We start from the raw sequence: 20,713 nt of genomic DNA, 5'->3' as shown, positions 1-20,713 counted from the left end.
GACAGGGCATCACATGAGGATTAGTACTGGCAGTTGTCTACTTAACAACAAAAACAGACATTTCCCTTTCCTGTCACTGGAGGAAGTCCATGAACCCTGCTCCAGTCCTTTCTGGAGGTTTCTGAAAGATCACACAATAGAGCAGTGGGAGGTACCAGCTGCATCCACCATAGGAAAGACAGATATGGGTCATAGGCAAGCATCACTAGTTGAGCATGGTATCACATGACTGTAATCCTAGCACTTGGGAGGCTGAGGCAGGAGGATCACTGAATTTGAGACCAGCCTGGGCTATGTAGTGAGTTTCAGGTCAGTATCAAGTACTTAGTGAGACCCTGTCTCAAACAACAGCAACAACAACAACAAAAATAAACAAAAAACCCCAAAAAAAGATATGCAGTAATGAGTTGCAAAATTTTACATATATTATTTGTTGAAAATCAGAGCATGGGGAGGGGTGGGGGGGTGAAGGGAGGGCAGGGACAAGGAGAAAAATGAAAACCAAGACCTGTCATGTAAAGGTACAAGATCCCATTAATGAATGTAACTTTACTGTATACCTAAAATGTACCAATAAACTTAATTAAAAAATAAAAATACCATAAACACCAACAAAGATACCAAAAAAAAATATCAGAGCTGTATATCCCATCAGTATTTTGATATAGATTTTCACTTGTATAATAGGGAAAGAAGCACAAGTATTTTTAAAAGATTATCATCCTAACAAACTAATATATTCCCTCATTTTAATGCAGCACATATTTCTCTGCTACACACTGCACTATATTTGTGGAGCTTCCTACATTCTTCTGTGTGCCAGAAATTATTTCACATAGTTTCCAATGGCGATATGTCAAATGTTGACTTCATTTCCATTTAGGAGATGAAGGAGTTAAAATATACTTTAAATGCATCCAAGGTTAAGTCCTCTAAGCCTCTGCTTAAATTTTTCTGTACGTTGGATAACAACAAAAGATTTGAGTGCATCGGAAAGCATCTGTTAATTTTTAAATCATTTTAGCTCTATTTATTATTTTATGATGCAGGGCAATTTTTTTTTGTACCAGCGATAGAACTTCAGTCTTTGCACTTGCAACGTAGGCGGCGGAGCTACTGAGCTAAATCCCAGGCCCCAAGGGCACATTTTTAATATTTCTGAGGAAGCCCTGGCTTTAGTATTGATTTCTCTTAAAAACAACTGCATGGCAGATTATACATATAAGGAGTGTTGCTTATAGGGTTAATATGTATAACAGAGCAAAATAAAATTTAATTTTCATCATTAATAATGATTAAGATAACCTTTATAACCATTACGTTCTGTAACCTGAAATTACTCTTTTCCAATTTCTGTAGCAGCACATTTTAGTTTTGTCTTTGTGTAATTATATGTGTATGTTTGCAGAGGAATGATATGCTGTCCTTAAGTCTGATTCCCCAGAGCCTATACCATGTTTGACACGGAGGAGGCATCAGAAAGGTGTAGAGAAAATGGGAAGGGTAGGGGAAAGGTAATAAGGGAAAAGAAAAAAAATGAGAAAATGAAAAAATGGAAATAAAGTGTTTGTAAATGGGGAGGGGAAGAAGGGGTGAAGGGAGGGCATGGACAAGGAGGAAAAATGAGAACCAAGACCTATCATGTAAAGGTACAAGATCCCAATAATGAACGTAATTGTACTGTAAACCTAAAATGTACCAATAAACTCAATAAAAAAAAAACAAATAAAAAACCTCTGTCAAATATTGAGAGGATTCCTCCTTGATTCACAATAATTTCCTTATTTGGGGTGACATAAACCTGCTTGGTAAGTTCTCCTATGCATGTTTTCCTTCCGCAAATGTACCTCGATGTAGAAAATATAAAGATACATCTTGTCTGTGTCCCATGGACATATGGGCCCAGTAATCCATGTATTTGCATCTATATCAGTGATTTAAAAATACGGGAGAGATGCATATGGGTTTTTTTTCCCCCAAAGGAAAGAAGCAGATGAATGTTTGCCTCAGACCGAGTTGTGTTACAGAGCTTCGTATCAGTCCACGTTCTAGAACCTTTTAAATGCAGTTAACTGCATTTATCAATAGTTTTCTCCTTGGATAAGGAAGGAAATCCATTTTTTACAAAGTAAATACACTGACTACATTCTGACTTTCCAAACATTCTTTAGTTGCTACACATATGGAGATGGGTGATGTTCTCCTTATTTTCCTTAAGTGGTGAGAGCGCAGGGAGCAGACTTTCACACAGTCTGCATGTGGAAGTCGGTCAGTTATGGAAGAATGAGTGCTCGCTTGCCAAGTCCCATCCTCCTCCAGGAAGCAGTCTCCTCCACTGGGGCAAAAGGTTCACATTGTTCTTTACAGGTTGAAATGCTTTATCTCAATGAGATTATTGCTAAACCGACTGGAGGGATATTTTGAAGATATCTCTCAAGAATAAGTTGACGTAAATGATAATGACTGACTTCTTTTGGAAAAATGAGAGATTTTACATGTATTATTGCTGGAAATAAAAAATGTCTCTCCCACCAATATTGTAATACAGATTTTCACTGGTAGGTTAGGGAAAGATGCACAATTATTTCAAAAAGATTTTCAAACTAATAAATTTACAATTGAAATAAAGAATCTCCAGGTAATGGTTTGCATTACTTCAGGAAGAGTTAAAACCTGTTGTATATGTAGCCTAATTTCTTTCAAGGGCCATAGGTTTGTGTTGAATATGATTTAAATGAGCTTTATGAAATTTTAGGTAATTTTGAAGGAAAACTGTGGATTCCAGAATCATGCTGATCTAAATACCTTGATAGGAAAAATCTATGCATGAAATTCACAAAAAAAGATTTCTTTGAGAACAGCTTAAGAAGAGAATGGAATTATAGAAATATGGCAACAATTCAAATTTCATGGGTAATTATCAGTCTCCAAAAAGTAATTACTGTGTTAATATCAGTAAATAATCATATATTATTATTTGGAGAGGTAATATGGCTGAAGCATTTTTGAATGCAAGAAAATATTGTAAGACAGTAGTTCCAAAATCTGGCATAAGAATTTTTTAAAAAAATCTCAAACCTGATTAAAGTGATTAGTCTGAGCATTAAAAACTAACCATGTATCATCTAACATCTATCTATGTGTGGATCACATATTTTTTAATATTTTATTAAAATTAAATATTTTCAAAACTTTCACATAACAACTCTATAAGGTTGGTGAATGTTATTCATGTTTTACAGATGAATTACTTTACTTACACATGTATAATACAATTTTATGTACTTTTATGATCCCAATTATGAATGTAACTATACTGTATACCTAAAAAGTGCCAATAAACTCAATGAGAAAAATCATATAACTATCAATAAACTATTGGATATTTCAATATACAGATAGAAAAATGGAAATATGTTTGGTACATAACAGCAAGAAAAATACATAGCTATATAAATAAAGAGATAAATAGAAGATAGAGAAAGGGAAGGAAGTAAAGAGAAGTTTAAATAATTCAAATTCTCTGTTCCATTGTTTCAAAAATATTTTATTATATATCCTAATGTGTTCCCTTTTCATTACTTGTTTTTTTCAGTTTATTGAAAAAAAAAGTTTTGTGCTATGATCTGTTTTCTTTTATAAGGGAGAATCCTTTTTGTCTATGAATTGTGAATTTGTACAACATTTGTGTTTAACATTTGTGCCCTTTTTAAAAAGACTTTGATATACTGGGTATTAAATGATTTTATTCTCTAAATATTTTGTATTGGAATTTTTGTTCTTGTTTTAATAGAAATGAAAAGAATGGTTTATAAAGAGAAATATATATTCTTATTTTTAAAAGAGTTTACTATATTTTACTGGGGTTAAATAGCTTTAATCTCAAATATTCTTACATTGTCACCAGAACGTCTATAAAGTGAGAGTGCCCAGAAAGGAGTGGATAACAAGTAAGTTAATAATGACAGACCTCCTGAGCCTACGGTTTATCACAATGGGTCAATATGTTTTAAGGTCTATAGAACTGTAGGTACATTTTAATTGTGAACACCTGAATTTACAACAGACTGAGAGTCTTGTGTGCTATTTACTCATTTCAGTTTTCCTGTGAATTTTTTGAAAAGCTGTTCAAGCACCATGGGAGCACATAATCTAACATACATCTTCGAATTCTATCTCACTGGTTTCACAGAGGACCCAGACCTGAAACCCATTCTCTTTGGGCTCTTCCTATCCATGTATCTGGTCACAGTGCTTGGAAACCTGCTCATCATCCTGGCTGTCATCTCTGACTCCCACCTCCACACCCCCATGTACTTCTTCCTCTGCAACCTGTCCTTCGCTGACATTTGTTTCTCCTCTGCAATGGTCCCAAAGATGATTGTGGATATCCCAACTCACATCAAAGTTATCTCCTATGTGGGCTGCCTGACACAGATGTCTTTTGTTTCAATGTTTGGATGTATGGATGACATGCTTCTGACAGTGATGGCCTATGACCGGTTTCTGGCCATCTGCCACCCCCTGCACTATGCAGTCATTATGAATCTTCACCTCTGTGTCTTACTACTTTTGGTGTGTGTCTTTATTAGCCTTTTGGACTCCCAGGTGCAAAATGTAACTGCCTTGCAATTTACTTGCTTCAAGGATGTGGAAATTGCTAATTTTTTCTGCCATCCTACTGAAATTTTTAACCTTTCATGTTCTGATACCTTGATAAAAACTTTTGTCACATATTTGGTTGGTACAATGGTAGGCTTTTTTCCCATGTTAGGGATCCTTTTCTCTTACTGTAAAATTGTTTCCTCTATTCTAAAAATATCCTCATCAGGTGGGAGATACAAAGCCTTCTCTACCTGTAGTTCTCACCTGTCAGTTGTTTGTTTATTTTATGGAACAGGCCTCACATCATATCTTGGTTCATTTGTGTCATATTCTCCCAGGGAGGGCATGGTGACCTCATTGATGTACGGTTTGGTCACCCCTATGCTGAATCCCTTCATCTACAGCCTGAGGAACAGGGACATCAATAGCACCCTCAAGAGGCTCCACTGTTAAGAGTCTAATCTCAGGTTGTTTGTGTATATTTAAGATGTTGTTTTGAAAATGTAGTAAAATTGAAAATCCAAACTTACCTGTAAATAATATTTTATGGGTCATATGATCTCAGAAAACTGATTTTTTATAATTTCTTTTCATAACTCATGTAAGAATCATGGTTGACTGAGAGTTGGTAGAACTTCGGTTTTATTCATATGGCTGAAGTTTCCTTTGAGAGATGAAAAATGAGTAGCAATGTGTTTGGTTGTACAAAAATTATAATGTAATTAAAATCACCAAACTGTGCTTAAGACTAGCTAAGTTATGTGTGTCTTACAAAAATAAACAACAGAAATAAAAGTTGAAGACATTTTTAGACAGTGTCTCACTCTGTATTTACAGCTGGCCTTAAACTCACTAGGTAACGCAGGTTGACCATTAGTTCAAGGTGATTCCCCAGCCTTCTCTCGAGTGCTAAGATTACAAGTGTTCACCACCATGACACGATCAGGATATTTGCTAAAATGAAAAAATCAATACAGTTAAAAATACACTTGAGATTCATCCTGTGGAGAGGCAGTGCCCTACCCCATTTGAGAATATTTTCTCATTTTTTATCAACTTCCCTCATATTTCAGAAGCCCTTAAATTGCTTAACATGTTCCAATTTGGTTATTTATTAACTTCATGCCTTCAGTAACGTATTTATACAAAAATACATGGCAATATAGTTTAATTTACTTATCTATATTTGTTGTACTAACTTATATTCATGGGAAAAGCAGGCAAGGATTTCTTTTCTCCTTATCCTCATCAACATTTGTCTTCTGTCTTTGGTAGCAGCCATTCTAAAAGGCATGAGATGCTATCTCATGTAGGTTTTGATTTGCAATTTACTGATGGATCACAATATTGGACTGTTGGGGCATGAGAGGATGGATGGCCAAAGCGCTGACCCTGAGTCCCAGAATGCCGGTTCTCACCGGGACACAGGTGTCCCCAAGGTGATATGCTGGAGCCTAGTCCCTCAACTGAGAACCACTCCCTAATTCCTTCTTTGTTCTTATTCCTGGTTTACCTTCCCTTTTACCAGTTCACACTCTCTTTATTCATAAACAGATGTTGTTTTATCTAGATGTTCTGTCTTTAGTTTAAACATGGTGTATCTGTTCTTAGCTTCTTGTGATTGCCCTTTATCTTACTCATGCCTCTTTGTGACTATTGTTTATCATCAAACCACTGTGACTCTATTTTGCGTGTCATCTTGAATCTGCTATAAAGACCCTAAGTAAGAAATAAACTTTGCCATTAGCCATCAGCTCTTGGTGATTCATTGTGTCCATGGCTGTCTCCCCAAGTCCCCTCCTCTAGAAGGAGACCTCAACAGGTGGTGCCCAAATAGGTACTTGGCAGAACCCAGAAATGGAGAATGGAACCCTGGAATGATGCAAGTGTTTGGAATGGTGAGTCAGACACAACCCAGGGGATGGGGCAATCTAAAGGAAAGTTTGGAACTCTCCACCCCTGTGAGATAATTATCCAGGGAAGAAAATTTACTGGATTTGCAGACACTGGCACTGATGTTTCCATCACTGCCAAGAGGCACAGGCTTTGTACATGGCCCTATCACCAAGTCCATTGTGCTATATCTGTAGTAGGCTTTATAAGCTCCTACACACTTCAATCATCCCAGTTACTTGCAGTGAAGGGGCCATATGATCAAAGTGCATAATTGCAACTCTATATTTTTAGAAAAAAAAAGGAAAAAGAGAGGCCAACACTGTGTTATCAGTCTGATGCTGTCTGCAAAGTTCTGAAATCTAAAACAAAGCCAGAGAACCTGCAATTGTGTTTTACCAGACAGCAAGAGATATTACAAGAAAAATCATGTTACGAATTTTAACTATTTTATAAATGTATCTTTGTTTCAACTTAAATTGAGTTTGATTGGTGTACTTAAAACGCTTCTTGTACATTGCAAATTCTTGGATTGTGATTATAGGGTTAACTTGCTCTTTTTTATACTTTGTTGATAAAAAACTCACAATAATATTGTTCTATTGGCAGCCAGTCAAATTTTAACATGTAACAATCTGGGGAAAAAAAAAGAAAATTTAAGATTTTAACAGCTGAAGTTTGTTATAGAGGTCAATAGTAAATCAGACAGAAAAATATTAGGAAATCTATAAATAAAAGAGATATATTATTGACATGAAAGGTTTTTTGTATTTTTGTCATGTTAGAGAGAGATAAAGAAAGATATACAAGACCAAAAGGCCTAAGTATATAGAAAAGATGTAAGAAAATGATTTAATAAAAAACCATGTATGTTTGCTTGTTGGTTTCAAGTTTGTTATCAAAGGTTTACATTTACAGTATAAAGAGCTTTCATTTCTTTTGATTCTAATTCTACAAGAGATCTCTATTAATTGACCTATAAACATTTTGATTAGTGACTAAAAGAGATTTTATAATTCAATTGGCCAAATACATTGAGTGCACTCTAGTTTCATAAATTGTCTTATATGTTTGTCTATGTCTGTCCAACTGTTTGAAAATTGTTTGTCCAATTATATTTTTTATTGAAATTCTGTCAAGGATACAAATAATTTGCTAATTTCCATAATCAAGCATTATAAGTTAAAATTTGTCAAGATAATTAAATATAAACTTTTGGGTACACTGCTGTTGGTGAATAAAGAAGCAACTGCTCAGAAAAATTTATTCTGGTCTTTATTCACTAGTGGGAGCCCCAATAATTTTCATAGCCTTATGAAAACATATGTCTCATCAAATATGTTGCTATAAAATGTTTGCACTGGTTATCATCAAGAGGTTACATTCTAAATATTTTACTGTGATATGTTTATAATGGTCATTTTCAGAATATGCTATGTTTTGTAGGAAAACAAAAAGTTATTAAGAGGTTTTATTGGAAATAAAATGCTTTTGATATCAAACTAAACTAAAGGGCATAAAGTTTCATACATATAATTGTGATTATTATTGTTAGTTTTCTGATGTACTAAATGAATAAAAACTTCACAGGGTATTGAGAAGCTATTAATGCTGCTTCAAGAGGCAGGTTATGAGGTTTCATGGAAAAGGCTCAAATTTGCATATAGCAAGTCAGATACCTAGGATTTGAAGTTTCCAAAGAAATATGCTGCTTGGGAGATAAAGGACTGGAAAGCAGATGACAGAATTTTTGAGGATGACAGGTTTTTGCAGGATCTGGATTCAGAGTTTGCAGACTTAGCCAAACCTCTATATGAAGCTTTAAAGGGCCCAACAAGGACAGTAATTATTATAGGGGGAAGAGCAAGAGTCAGCATTTAAACAGCTAAAACTAACCCTCTCTGCTGCCCCCTATATCAGGGATCCTAAATATGACCCAGCCTTTTACTTTGTACACAGCTGAAAGAAATCATACTGCTTTAAGGGTGCTCACTCAAGGAGTAGGCCCATGGAATCAGCAAGTAATATATTTATCTAAAAATGTGGATCCAATTGCAAAGGGATGGCCCCCTTGTTTAAGAGCCCTGGAAGCTTGAGATCACATTACTCCCTCTGGTGAGTCTAGTCTCAGTTATATGAAAATTGATCAACAGCCAGATAAGGCCTATGTAGATTTCATTACCCACCTGGAGATCACCATTAAACAGAGTTGTTGTAGGTACAACAACAATTAAAATAATAATAATAATAATAATAATAATAATAATAATAATAATAATAATAACAATAATTTAAAACAACATGGGCCTCAAATTGCACCAGAAAAAATTCAAACTGATGATCCTTACTCCTATTTAGGATTCAGGTTACAGGCATCTAAGATTCAACCTCATAAATTACTCTTCAAAGAAAATCTTTGCAAACTCTAAATGACTTTCAGAAATTATTGGGAGATATCAATTGGATTCGTCCCATATTAGGCATCCCTAATTAACAGTTGTTTGACCTATTTTCTACATTATCAGGACCCTCTGCTTTAGACAGCCCATGAAACCTCTCTGGAAAGGCTTTAAAAGAACTACAACTTGTTGAAAGTGCTTTGCATTCTCGATTCACTTTTCATATTCATGATGATTTGCCTCTTTCCTTTCTTGTTATCAACACTCCTGAAAGCCCCACAGGACTTCTTTATCAAGCAAACACTCCTGTTGAATGAATTTATCTTCCTGTTCAGCCTCCCCACAAAGTCATGCAGTATTTTGAACTCATTGCCTCTCTCATTGTTTTAAGACTAACTCAGATAGTACAGTTAAAAGGTGTTAATTGTGATGCTATCCATTTGTCTCTCACTTCATACCAGTTTCAAATTTTGCAGCAATTCTCTCCTGATTTTCAGATTGCTTTGGCCAATTTTTATGGACAAGTTTTATTTCATTGACCTCATGATCCCTTGTTGCCCTTCTTGTCCTGACATGACTGGATTATCTCTTCTATTGTTTCTTCATTCCCCATTCCTTTGGAAGAAAACCTTTTTACTGATGCTACTAAATTAAATAAGATATCAATTTTCAGAGATCAACAACTCTTCTTCACACAATCTCTCTATATTCATCTGCTTAACAAAGTGAATTATTTGCTATGTATTGTGTGCTGTTCAACATTTCTAAGCCTGTAAATATAGTTGCAGATCCTCATAATGTTGCCCATGTTTTCCCTCTGCTTCCCATAGCTGTGCTTTGTGCCTCTTCTTCCCCTATTTTTTTTCTTATTGTTACAGACTCTTCAATGGCACCTTCAAGAAAGATTTAATCCTATGTTTATCACCAATATTCGCTCTCATAACTGACTTCCAGGTCCACTTACTTATGGTAATGATTGTGCTGATAAATTATTAACTGTTGCCTTTGTTTCCGCTGAAGAAGAACATCAGGTGTTACATTCTAATGCAGGATGATTACAGCAAAAATGGAAAATTCCTTTTGCCACAGCCAAGCGGATTGCACGGACCTGTCCTATTTGCTGCCCTCTATACCTGAGACAAGCTCCTCCCAGCACTAATCCTAGAGGCTGTGTTCCTAATCAAATTTGGCAAATGGATGTTACTCATTTTCCTCCTTTCAGCAGGCTTAAGTATATTCATGTTGTTATTGATACTTTTTCAGGAGTCATGTGGGCTGTGGCCATGCCAGGAGAAAAAACTTCTTCACATAAAAAAACTTCTTGTACTCTGCCTTTGCCGTTATGGGTGTTCCCACTGAGCTTAAAACAGATAATGGTCTTTCTTATAGCTCTCATCCTTTTAAACAATTTAGCAAAACATGGAACATTACCCATGTGATGGGAATACCTCACAATCCCCAAGGGCAAACTATCATTGAGCGCTCTCGTTATACTATCAAATTACAGCTAACAAAAATTAAAAAGGGGAATTGCCCTTGGGGTGTGGGTACTTCCCTGACTGCGTGCTTGCATCTTGCTTTGTATGTCATTAACCTTCTTAACCTGCCTTGCACTGCTGATCCACTATTCAGAACACAAATATATTTCACATCTACTTTACAGTCTTCTCTCTTCTTTATAATTACCTTTTTTTTTGCACATGCGAAAATATAGGAGTGGGGCCACTGGGTCCCTGAGAATGTCTGGATCCCAGTGCAGCACCGCTGGCCAGCACCTTACTACCAAGTGGACACCTCTGCCACCTGAACCAGGCTTCCCCTGAGAAATGGAAATTGTGACTCTGGAGGAACCTGATGACTTGTTGCGTGGCTGCCCTTGCCATCAGGCCCAAGTGAAAGAGGAAGACAGGTGTTAACCCACCAACATGGGGCCAGGTTAAGAGCCTCACTCAAAAGACAGAATGAATTGTGGCCACTACTGGAAAAGTTCATCTGCCAGAGCACCTGTTTCTCGTTATGCTTGCTGTGCTTACCTGAACTTCCAGGTAATGGGTATAATCATACTTACTGGGCTTATGTACCTTACCCAACTTTACTTCACCTTGTAGAATGGACTGAATCTGGACCTCCATTGTACTGCAATGATACTGTACACACTCCTGGCCCTTGGGGCAAAGGCAATCCCATTTTCCCAGAAGAAGAATCTACAATCATTAATCTTACTTTGGGGTATAATACAGCACCCTTATGTGTTTAGATATTGCTTTATGATTTTGGGCTTATATTTTGCTTTCCCTTCAGACCACCCACACTCTTATGGGCTTATTGCAGGCTCATGCATTTGCTGTATCTAAATTGAATACTAAAAATGTTTTGGGAAAAGCTTCTGATCCTCTCTGTCCTGCGATTACATATAAACATTATGTATACACACCTGTTCATTGGTCCAGGTGTTGGGGACCTCATGTAAGTTAATCAGTACAAATGGCACAGATATGGTATGGGTAGATGTGGGACCATATGCTAAATTCTTACCTAATTGTTCAGAAGATATTAATTCCACCTTTTTTATTATCTTGGAAATATCTCTTGGAATATTACTAAAAGGATTATGCACACAGGAAGAGAAGGTGGACTTCTTTTGACACAAGGGGGTCCTGTCACCACCTCACCCATGAGTCCTTACTCCACTGAGCCCTGAGCAATGGGAACTTTGGCAGCTTCCTGCTGCACTCCACTGCCGGTTCAGTTGGAAAGAAAAGTTTGCTGGCACTTCCCACTCCTATTCTGAGTATAATTTTACTTATAATTCTAGTTTTTGTGTAAACTGTTGTGTAAAATTGCCATTTGTTATTATGATAGGATCTGCTAGTTTCAATTTATCTGAAGAAAAAGTGTTACTTGTTTTGAATGTAGATTGTATACCTGCCTTAATGCTTCTGTTCCTTTCAATGCCACTCATGATTCCATTTTTCTGTTGAAGGCCCGGATGGGCATCTGGCTACCAGTCAATCTTACTCAGCTGTGGCAAGCTGACCCCTATGGGGACTTAGCCTATCAAATTCTGTCTAAATTATACCATTGCTATAAGCATTTTTTTGTTGAATTGGTACTGCTAGTCAAAGGCTCATTGCTGTGACAGCCACAGTTGCGGTTGTTGGTGTGGCCCTACAGACTGCAGTACAAACACATGATTTTGTACCTACTTGGCAGAAGGATTCACACCAGCTATGGTCAAAACAATCTGCTGTTGATCAGGAATTGGAATCTAAATTTGAGGACTTACAACAAACTGTGAAATGGCTATGAGACCAGATAGTTTCTCTTCAACATCAGGTCATGTTACAATGTGATTGGAATTTCTCACAAATTTATGTTATCCCACATCTGTACAGTTGCACCAATTATAAATGGGATCAGATTAAATATCATCTGCAAGCCTTTCACAAAAACTTGTCCATCAATGTGGACAACTTGTTACAAGATATTTCATCCACTTTTTGATAAATCATTGGCACCTGTACCCTATCAAGATATGGCTACTTATTTTGCTGATCAGTTTAGAGGGCTGGACCCTCATGGCATGTTTCAAGGCCTCACACATTCCGTATTCAGTGCCCTTATTGTTCTCTTATTGGTTATCATATTGTTTTCCACAGGATACTGTCTCCTCAAACGACGGATACATGCATGACCCTCTGGGCGTGTCCTCACTGCTATGCTGGCTCTTTGGAAAAAATTATAGGGGAATTGTTGGGACACAAGAGGACAGCCAGCTGAAGAGCTGACCCTGAGTTCCAGAATGTCATTTCTCACTGGGACACAGGTGCCCCAAAGGTGAAGTGCTGGAGCCAGGTCCCTCAACTTCAGAACCACTCCCTAATTCCTTCTTTGTTCTTGTTCCTGGTTTACATTCCATTTTACCAGTTCACACTCTCTTTTATTCATAAACAGATGTTGTTTTATCTAGATGTTCTGTCTTTAGTTTAAACATGGTGTATCTGTTCTTAGCTTCTTGTGATTGCCCTTTATCTTACTCATGCCTCTTTGTGACTATTGTTTATCATCAAACCACTGTGACCTTATTTTGTGTGTCATCTTGAAACTGCTATAAAGACCCTAAGTAAGAAATAAACTTTGCCATTAGCCATCAGCTTTTGGTCATTCATTGTGTCCACGGTCATCTCCCCAAGTCACCTCCTCTAGAAGGGGACCTCAACATTGGACATTATTTTTTGCTAGTGAAACTATTTAAGCAATAACTGATAATTTTTCTAATTCTAAAATTGTGTTATACTTTTTAGCTACTATTAATTCCTTTACCATTAGTTAAGTTTATTGGTATAATTTAGATATCCATAATGGTCACATTCATCATATGGAATTTATATCTTTACATTATGTATATTGATTCTTAATTTTCCCATTCTTCTTCTCTCTCTGCTAGTCCTATTCCATTTCTCATTTACAAAAGCATTGGTTCCATTTTATCTTTCTTTTCTCTTCTTTTAATTTCCCTTTCTTCCTTTCCTCTCCCCCTCCCCTGTGCAAGTTCCCATTTGAATATTTTCTTCATCTTTCATAATATCTTATACATTATGATCCTTATTCACCATTTCAGTTTTTCACACCAGAGAAACAATATGATATTTATAAATGTGTGTTTGATTTATTCTTTTAATAGTATGGTCTCTAGATGCATCAATTTACTTATAAATGTCTCAAATCTATCCTTCTTAATGGCTGAGTAGTACTCTATTATATTAAAAACACATCTTTATCCATTCATGAGTTGTTTGGCATTTGGGCTGTTTCTAAAGTATAACTATCATATATTCTACTGCTTTGAATATGGATGTGCATATATCACTGTGGTATGATACATTTAATTCTTTCAGAAAGATAGCAAGTAGGGTAATAGCTTGGTCAAACGGGACTTCTAGTTTTAGTTTTTTGAGGAATTTCACATTGACTTCTAGAGTGGATGCACCAATCTACACTCCCATGAACAGTTAATGATACCTTTTTCTCAACAGCCCCTCCAACATTTGTTGTTGGTTGATTTCTTTTTTTTTTGCCTCATTGACTTTATTGGTACATTTTAGTACACAGTACAGTTACATTCAGCATTGGGATCTTGTACCTTTACATGACAGGTCTTTGTTCTCATTCGTCCCCTTATCCCTGCCCTCCCTTTACCCCCTCCTCCCTTCCCTATTTACAAATACTTTGCTTCCATTTTTTCATTTTCTCATGTTTTTTCTTTTCCCCTACTACCTTTCCCCTACCCTTCTCACTTCCCCTGCACCTTTAGCCCTTCTCTTCCTATTTCATGTTGTCAATTATATTGTTAGGATCTTATGTAACATTATAGTTTTTTCACACCAGAGAAGCTATTCAGTATTTATACATATGTGACTTACTTATTTCACTTAGCAGTATAACCTCAATATGTATCCATTTTCCTATGAATGACTCTAATTTCTCATTCTTTATGGCTGAGTAGTATTCCATTTTATAGAAAAACCACATCTCTTTATCCAATCTCCAACTGATGCACAACTGGGTTGTTTCCAAAGTTTTAGCTATTACAAACTGTGCTGCTATAAACATAGATGCACATATATCACAGTAATATGATTCTTTTAATTCTTTTGGAAAGATACCCAGCAGAGGGATGGCTGGGTTGAATGGAACCTCTAATCCCAGTTCTTTGATTCATCTCCATATTGATTTCCACAGTGGCTGCACCAGTCTGCACTCCTAGCAACAATGAAGAAGGGTTCCTTTCTCCCCACAACCCCACCAACATTTGTTATTGGATGATTTCTTGATAGTAGTCATTCTTTCTGGAATGAACTGGAGTATCAGTGTTGCTTTATTTTGCATCTCTTGAGTGACCAGTGATGTTGAATACTTTTTTATCTATTTATTTACTATTTGTATTTCTTCATCTGAGAAGTGTGTATTCATTTCAGATGTCAATTTTTGGATTATATCTTTAAATTTGGGGGTCTGATATTTTTCAGTTCTTTATTTATTCTAGATATAGTCCTTTGTCTGAGGAATGGCTGGCAAATTATTTTCTGACTCTATGGTTTATCTCTTCACTTTGTTAGTGACTTCCTGATGATAAATATCCTACAGAAAATTGGAATAGATGGTCTTTACCTCCATCTGATAAAAGTCATCTATGATAAACCAGCAGCCAACATCATACTAAATGGTCAAAAACTGAGCTCTTTCACTCTGAAATTGAGCACAAGACCAAGATGTCCACTATCACCACTCCTCTTCAACATAGTCTGGAAACATTATTCAGAACATTTAGATAAGAGAAGAGTAACAGGAATATACCTAGGAAATGAAAAAGTTAAATTATCATTATTTGCAGAAGACATAACATTCTACATAGAAGACCCACAAAATTCAAACAAAAGATTTCTAGATTTAATAACCAAATTTGGTCACATCACTACATCCAAAGTCAGCATTCACTAAACAAGAGCCTTCCTGTAAACAAGTAAAAAATTGGCTGAGAAAGACATTTGGGAAACCATACCTTTAACAGAATAAAAATGAAATACTTAGGAATCAGTCCAACAAAGGAAGTTAAAGAACTCTGTTTTAATTTCATTCCAGACAACAGAGACTGAGGATCATTGGGATCTGGTCTCCTCGACTGTGACCAGCAGAGAAACAGCATCACCAAGGAACTGCAGATTGACCTCATTGATAGCAAGTACTGTTTCCTCATCATTAAAACAAATGACAGTTTGGGTGACCAGTGGGATGGTACAAATATTTTTAAAAATCTGTTATATGGTATTTTGGGGGTTTTAGCAGGAACGTAAAATTATTATTTCAAATTTTATGTCTACACATCCTTTTCCCTCTTCTTGAGGATGAATCATCCATGGCAGGAGAAAATGCATCTTTTTCAGTGATTCCTAAGCAATCCAAAAGGATTGTGAAGGTGATTATAAGAATATAGGAGAAGAGGATATTAACCATAGCATCATAAACTTGTTTTAAGAGCTTCTTTCATCATAGGCACTGAGATACTCATTCTATGTATCTTTTTGATTTCATGTGGTTTGTTTTCTGGAAGGTGTAAGCATCTTCACTGTTACTGCCTATAAAATATAGCAGAAACCATCATTTTAATGGATAGTATAGTAAGTTCATAGAGAGATGAGTCAAGTGATAGACAAACAATTCTAGCAGGTCATTTAACTCAACACAGAAAGTTATTTAACTCCTCTGCCACTTCAAAGACAGACCACTTTCTCACTTTCTTTTACTTTGGGGGGTTCTTGTAAGCTCACAGAGCAGAGCAGTGAATGGCCCCAGCTGCAAGAACCATAGAAAGAAACAGGCAAAGGTTTTAGAAAGCACTCTCTTAACTATTCAGCACAGACTTCTCTTCTGCCACAATTGAAGGGTGTTCTTGCAGCTCTGCACAGTATTGCCATGCTTGCTATTTCACATAGTCTCAAAGGTAGTGGGGACATCATGTCTTGGTTTTCTTTCCATTTAGGAAATGAAATGTATCTTTGAAGCACTTAAGTTTATGAAATTTGTCTCTATAAGCTTTCTGTGGGTTTGTAAACAATGAAAACTTTTAGGGCATCTTTCAATTTCTTTTTTGTAATCCTTTCAGCTCCACTTATGTTTACTAAGATACATGGCAGGCATGCGCTATCTCTGAGACAGTATTGCCGTTAGTGTTGATTTCTAGTTAAAGAAATGCTCTGAGATTATACAGATAAGAAATGCTCTATTTAGGGTTAATGTGTATAACAATTAGAGAGAAATAAAACTTTGCCATCATTGTTATTAGTGATAACAATAATATTTCTACCAGTTATGTCATTTGACCTGAAATTATTCTTCTTCTATTTCTGTTGTAAGGCATTTTATTTTCTTGTTTCTATAAATATATGCATATTTTTGGAAAGGAATGATGTACTTTCATCTATATCTAATTCCTCAGAGCCTACATAGTTATTATTTGTCATAGAAGATACATCAAAAACAAAAAATCCTCTGTTAAACACTGAAAGGGCTTTTCCCTAAGTCACAATAAATGTCTTTAATCACCCTGCTATGAAGATGCTTGGAGTGTTCTTACCTGCATGTTTGTTCCTTTCACAAATGCCCTTACATGCAGAAAAAGATAAAATAGCTTGTTTATATTCATGTCATATGCACATGGCCCTGACAATCCATTTAACTGCATCAATATCAGTATTCAAAAACACTGCAGATATATCCATGGGTTAAAAATGGCATAAATAGTAGGGAGCAGGTGAGTGTGTGACTCAGGCTGAGATGTTGTATAGAGCTTCATATCACTGCAGGTACCCTTACCATTTGAATAGAGATTGAAATATTTATCAGTACACTCCCTACTTGCTTAAGGTGTAGTTATTGATTTAAAAATTTCTCACATTGTGTAAATAATATCCGAACTTCCTTGAGTTGCCAGATATGTGGAGGTGAATGCTTTTCTTTTTTTTCTCAAGCAGTGTGAGCACAGTGAGAGATTCACAGATATTTGGCCTGTTGTTGCAGGTCAATGACACAGGATTAAATATTAATTTTCTTAGCACCTTTCCTTGGCATGAGCCCCACTGTCCCATTGGAGCAAAATGAAAATGGTATTTATCACAGGAGAATGAAATTCCCTTGTGCATTAGCATGAGGAGCTCATCACTGGATAGACTACATGAATATTTTGAAGATATTGCTGAAGAGTAAAGGATATAAGTGACTGATTTTATTGAAAAAAATTGTGAAATTTTACCAGCATATATTTCTGTAAATCAGAAATATAGCCTCCTCCTGTATCTTATGTGCAATTTTACTTGAGTGACAGGAAGAGAGGCACAAAATTTAGATAGTTATTGTTATAATAATAGAATTACAAGTTAAATGAGGTCACTCTCAGATAATGTTGTGCATTAATTAAAGGAGACATAAAATCACTTGTGGTTGTAACTAATCTATTTTGGGGACAAAGGTATTTTTTTAAACATTACTTACATTAATATTAGATTCCTTTACAGGAAATTTAAAAACTGCTTGTGGATTCATAAATCAACATTGATCTGGAAATACTGACAGGAAAATCTATCCATAAAATTCCTGACAACAGATTCCGTTAAAGACAAGCAAGCAAGATTATAAAATTATGGAGCGATAACAAGTACTCATCTGTCTTTGGTAATGGTTCAGATCTCTAAAGAATATTAATGCTGATCTAATTATCATTAAATATGTATATATATATATATATATATATATATATATATAAGATAATATTAATTGGGCCTTTTCTAAATGCCAGCAAGTATTCTAAGAGAGTGGTTTTCAATTCTTGCTTAAGAAAGTAATGTGAAAACTTGAAATGTAAATATTTTGATTAAATTTACTGGCCAAAGTCTAGAGTATCTGTGTATTTCTAAATATCCTCAGGTAAATATATTACTAAATTAGAATCAACTGTGGTGCAAAAAAAAAATTAGTTTTAAAAGATTTTCTTACAGCAGCCATTATAAGGTAGAAAATGCTTCTCCCCATTTTACAGATGAGGTGAGATTACATTATTCATAGATGTGTTTACAAAACTTAATGTAACTTTTTTCTATTGCAGCTGATTTTTATGGTGTACTTACATTATTTCATGTAGTATCTGTTTAATGTATTTCCAATTAAATCACAGTGTGATTTGGCCAAAAAATGTATGCAATTTTTCTTCACATAACTGAAATAAGAGAAATACAATTTACATATCAAGAAAGATTGATGGATAATCTGTAGGTTAGAACTAAGAAAAGCTAGACAGCCAGGGCCTGGGGACTTTCTTTCTTGTGTCTTCACCTGCATACAAAAGGGTGTATGATTAAAGTAAAAAAGTTTCCAAGCTGCTGTAGAATATAGCATCAATAGAGAGATGATTATGTAGCAGATATGTTGGTGATATTGTATAATAAACCTGTATTAAATTAGAAGTGTCAAAAATGCTTCTTATGATTATTTTATTTTTAATTAATGTCATGTATGGTTTGCACTAATGCTACCTTTGTTGTCAGTGTGTCCTAACATTATGTGCACCTATTTAAACCTGCTATATACAAATTTGAATTTACCAAAGATAAGTAAACTCAAATTCACCAAATTAATTTGATGTACCCAAATTCATCAAATAGTTTTACACAAAGTCTGAGAGAGTTTTTACATTCTTGAAAGAGGTAAATAAGAAAACCTGAGATGATAAAAAAATTCTCTGAGGCAAATGGCTTTACACACTATGTTCTGATTATGAAGAACTAACTTACACTTAATTTTCAGATAGTACAATCTTAGATTTTATAGTATTCCTAGTCACTCTAAGGCAAAAGAGTTTGTACTATTTTCTGATAATAAAAGAGCAAATAGTTGAATATTTTAAAGTTTTTCCAATAAATTAATATTTGCTGAACTGAGGATGTCTTAGCTTTTCTCTATAAGTTTTGTACAAAAAAATGTTGGTGGTATTTTACTGGGATCAAGTACTTCTGAATTCTACATCCTTTGACTGCTTACTCTGTGCAGCAGAGTATGTGTAAGGTAGCAGCGTACAAAGGAGGTGGAAAACAAACCGCCCAACACTCAGTCCTTGATGGTGGAGTTTGTGATAATAGAGCAATCCTGCTGAAGGTTTTGGACCTCAGGCAGAAATACTTTTCTTCTGAATACTTGAATTCTTAAAATATACTCAGTTTTTGATGCTATTTTTAATTTCATTTTTCTAGCGAATTTTTTAAAAAAGTGGTGAAGCACTATGGGACCACATAATCTAACAAGTCTCAGAATTCCATCTCCTGGGATTCTCAGAGGAATCAGACCTGCAGCCCATCTTCTTTGTATTTTTCCTTTCCATGCACCTGGTCACAGTGCTTGGGAACCTTCTCATCATCCTGACCATCAACTCTGGCTCCCATCTCCACACCCCCATAGCTTCTTCCTCCCCAATATGTCCTTGGCTGATCTGTTTCACCTCCAAGACTGTCCCAAATATGATTGCGTACATCCTAACAGCAGGGTTATTTCCTATGTGGGTTTCCTAACACAGGTGTCTTTCTTCATCATATTTGCATTTAAGGACAGCAGGTTTCTAACGGTGATGGCCTATGACTGGTTTGTGGCCATCTGCCAGCCCCTGCATTATGTAACCATTAGGATCCCTCATCTTTGTGTCTTGGTACTTTTGCTCTCTGTATTTGTTGATCTTCAGGAGTCCCAGACACACAACATACTTGTTTCGAATTTGTGGAAATAGATTATTATTTTTAAATTATTTTGGTACATTTTAGGTATACAATATAATAATATTAATCATTGGGAATTTGTACCTTTTTGTGATATATTTTGCTTCTTATTTTCCCCATTCCCCTGCCCTCCTTTAAACCCTTCACTCATCCATACTTACAAATATTTGGTTTCGATTTTTATTTTCTCATATTAATTCCATTACCTTCTTTCCTTTCCCCTACCCTTCCCACTTCACCTTCCCCTTTGCCCCTTTTCTTCCTATTTCACATTATCTATTGTACCTTTTGTTCTTTATTTAGACTTCTAGTTTCGCATACTACAGAAACTAATCAGTATTTACACATGTGTGTCCTATTTGTTTCACATGAGTATGGCCTCCATATACATCCATTTAGCTATAAATGGCTCTAATTTCTCATTTTATATGGCTGAGTAGTATTTTATTTTTTCAAATCACATTTTCTTTATCCAGTCTCCAATTGATGGGCTACCGCACC

At 35.6% G+C, this 20,713-nt stretch overlaps 1 protein-coding gene across 1 annotated transcript; it reads left to right on the top strand.

Annotated features, from left to right (window-relative positions):
* Positions 1 to 4,197: 4,197 nt before the first annotated feature.
* On the top strand, positions 4,198 to 5,058 carry LOC104857418 (olfactory receptor 7E24). Its single transcript, XM_019206517.2, has one exon. The coding sequence runs from the start codon at positions 4,237 to 4,239 to the stop codon at positions 5,056 to 5,058; it is 822 nt and encodes a 273-aa protein (XP_019062062.2). The 5' UTR covers positions 4,198 to 4,236.
* The last annotated feature ends 15,655 nt before the right edge of the window (positions 5,059 to 20,713 follow it).

Source organism: Fukomys damarensis, unplaced genomic scaffold (assembly GCF_012274545.1).
Source record: "Fukomys damarensis isolate Sample0158 unplaced genomic scaffold, DMR_v1.0_HiC HiC_scaffold_37, whole genome shotgun sequence".
NCBI classification, from domain to species: domain Eukaryota; kingdom Metazoa; phylum Chordata; class Mammalia; order Rodentia; family Bathyergidae; genus Fukomys; species Fukomys damarensis.
Note: the sequence above shows the minus strand (reverse complement) of the source record. Positions and strands in the feature narration are given on the sequence as shown.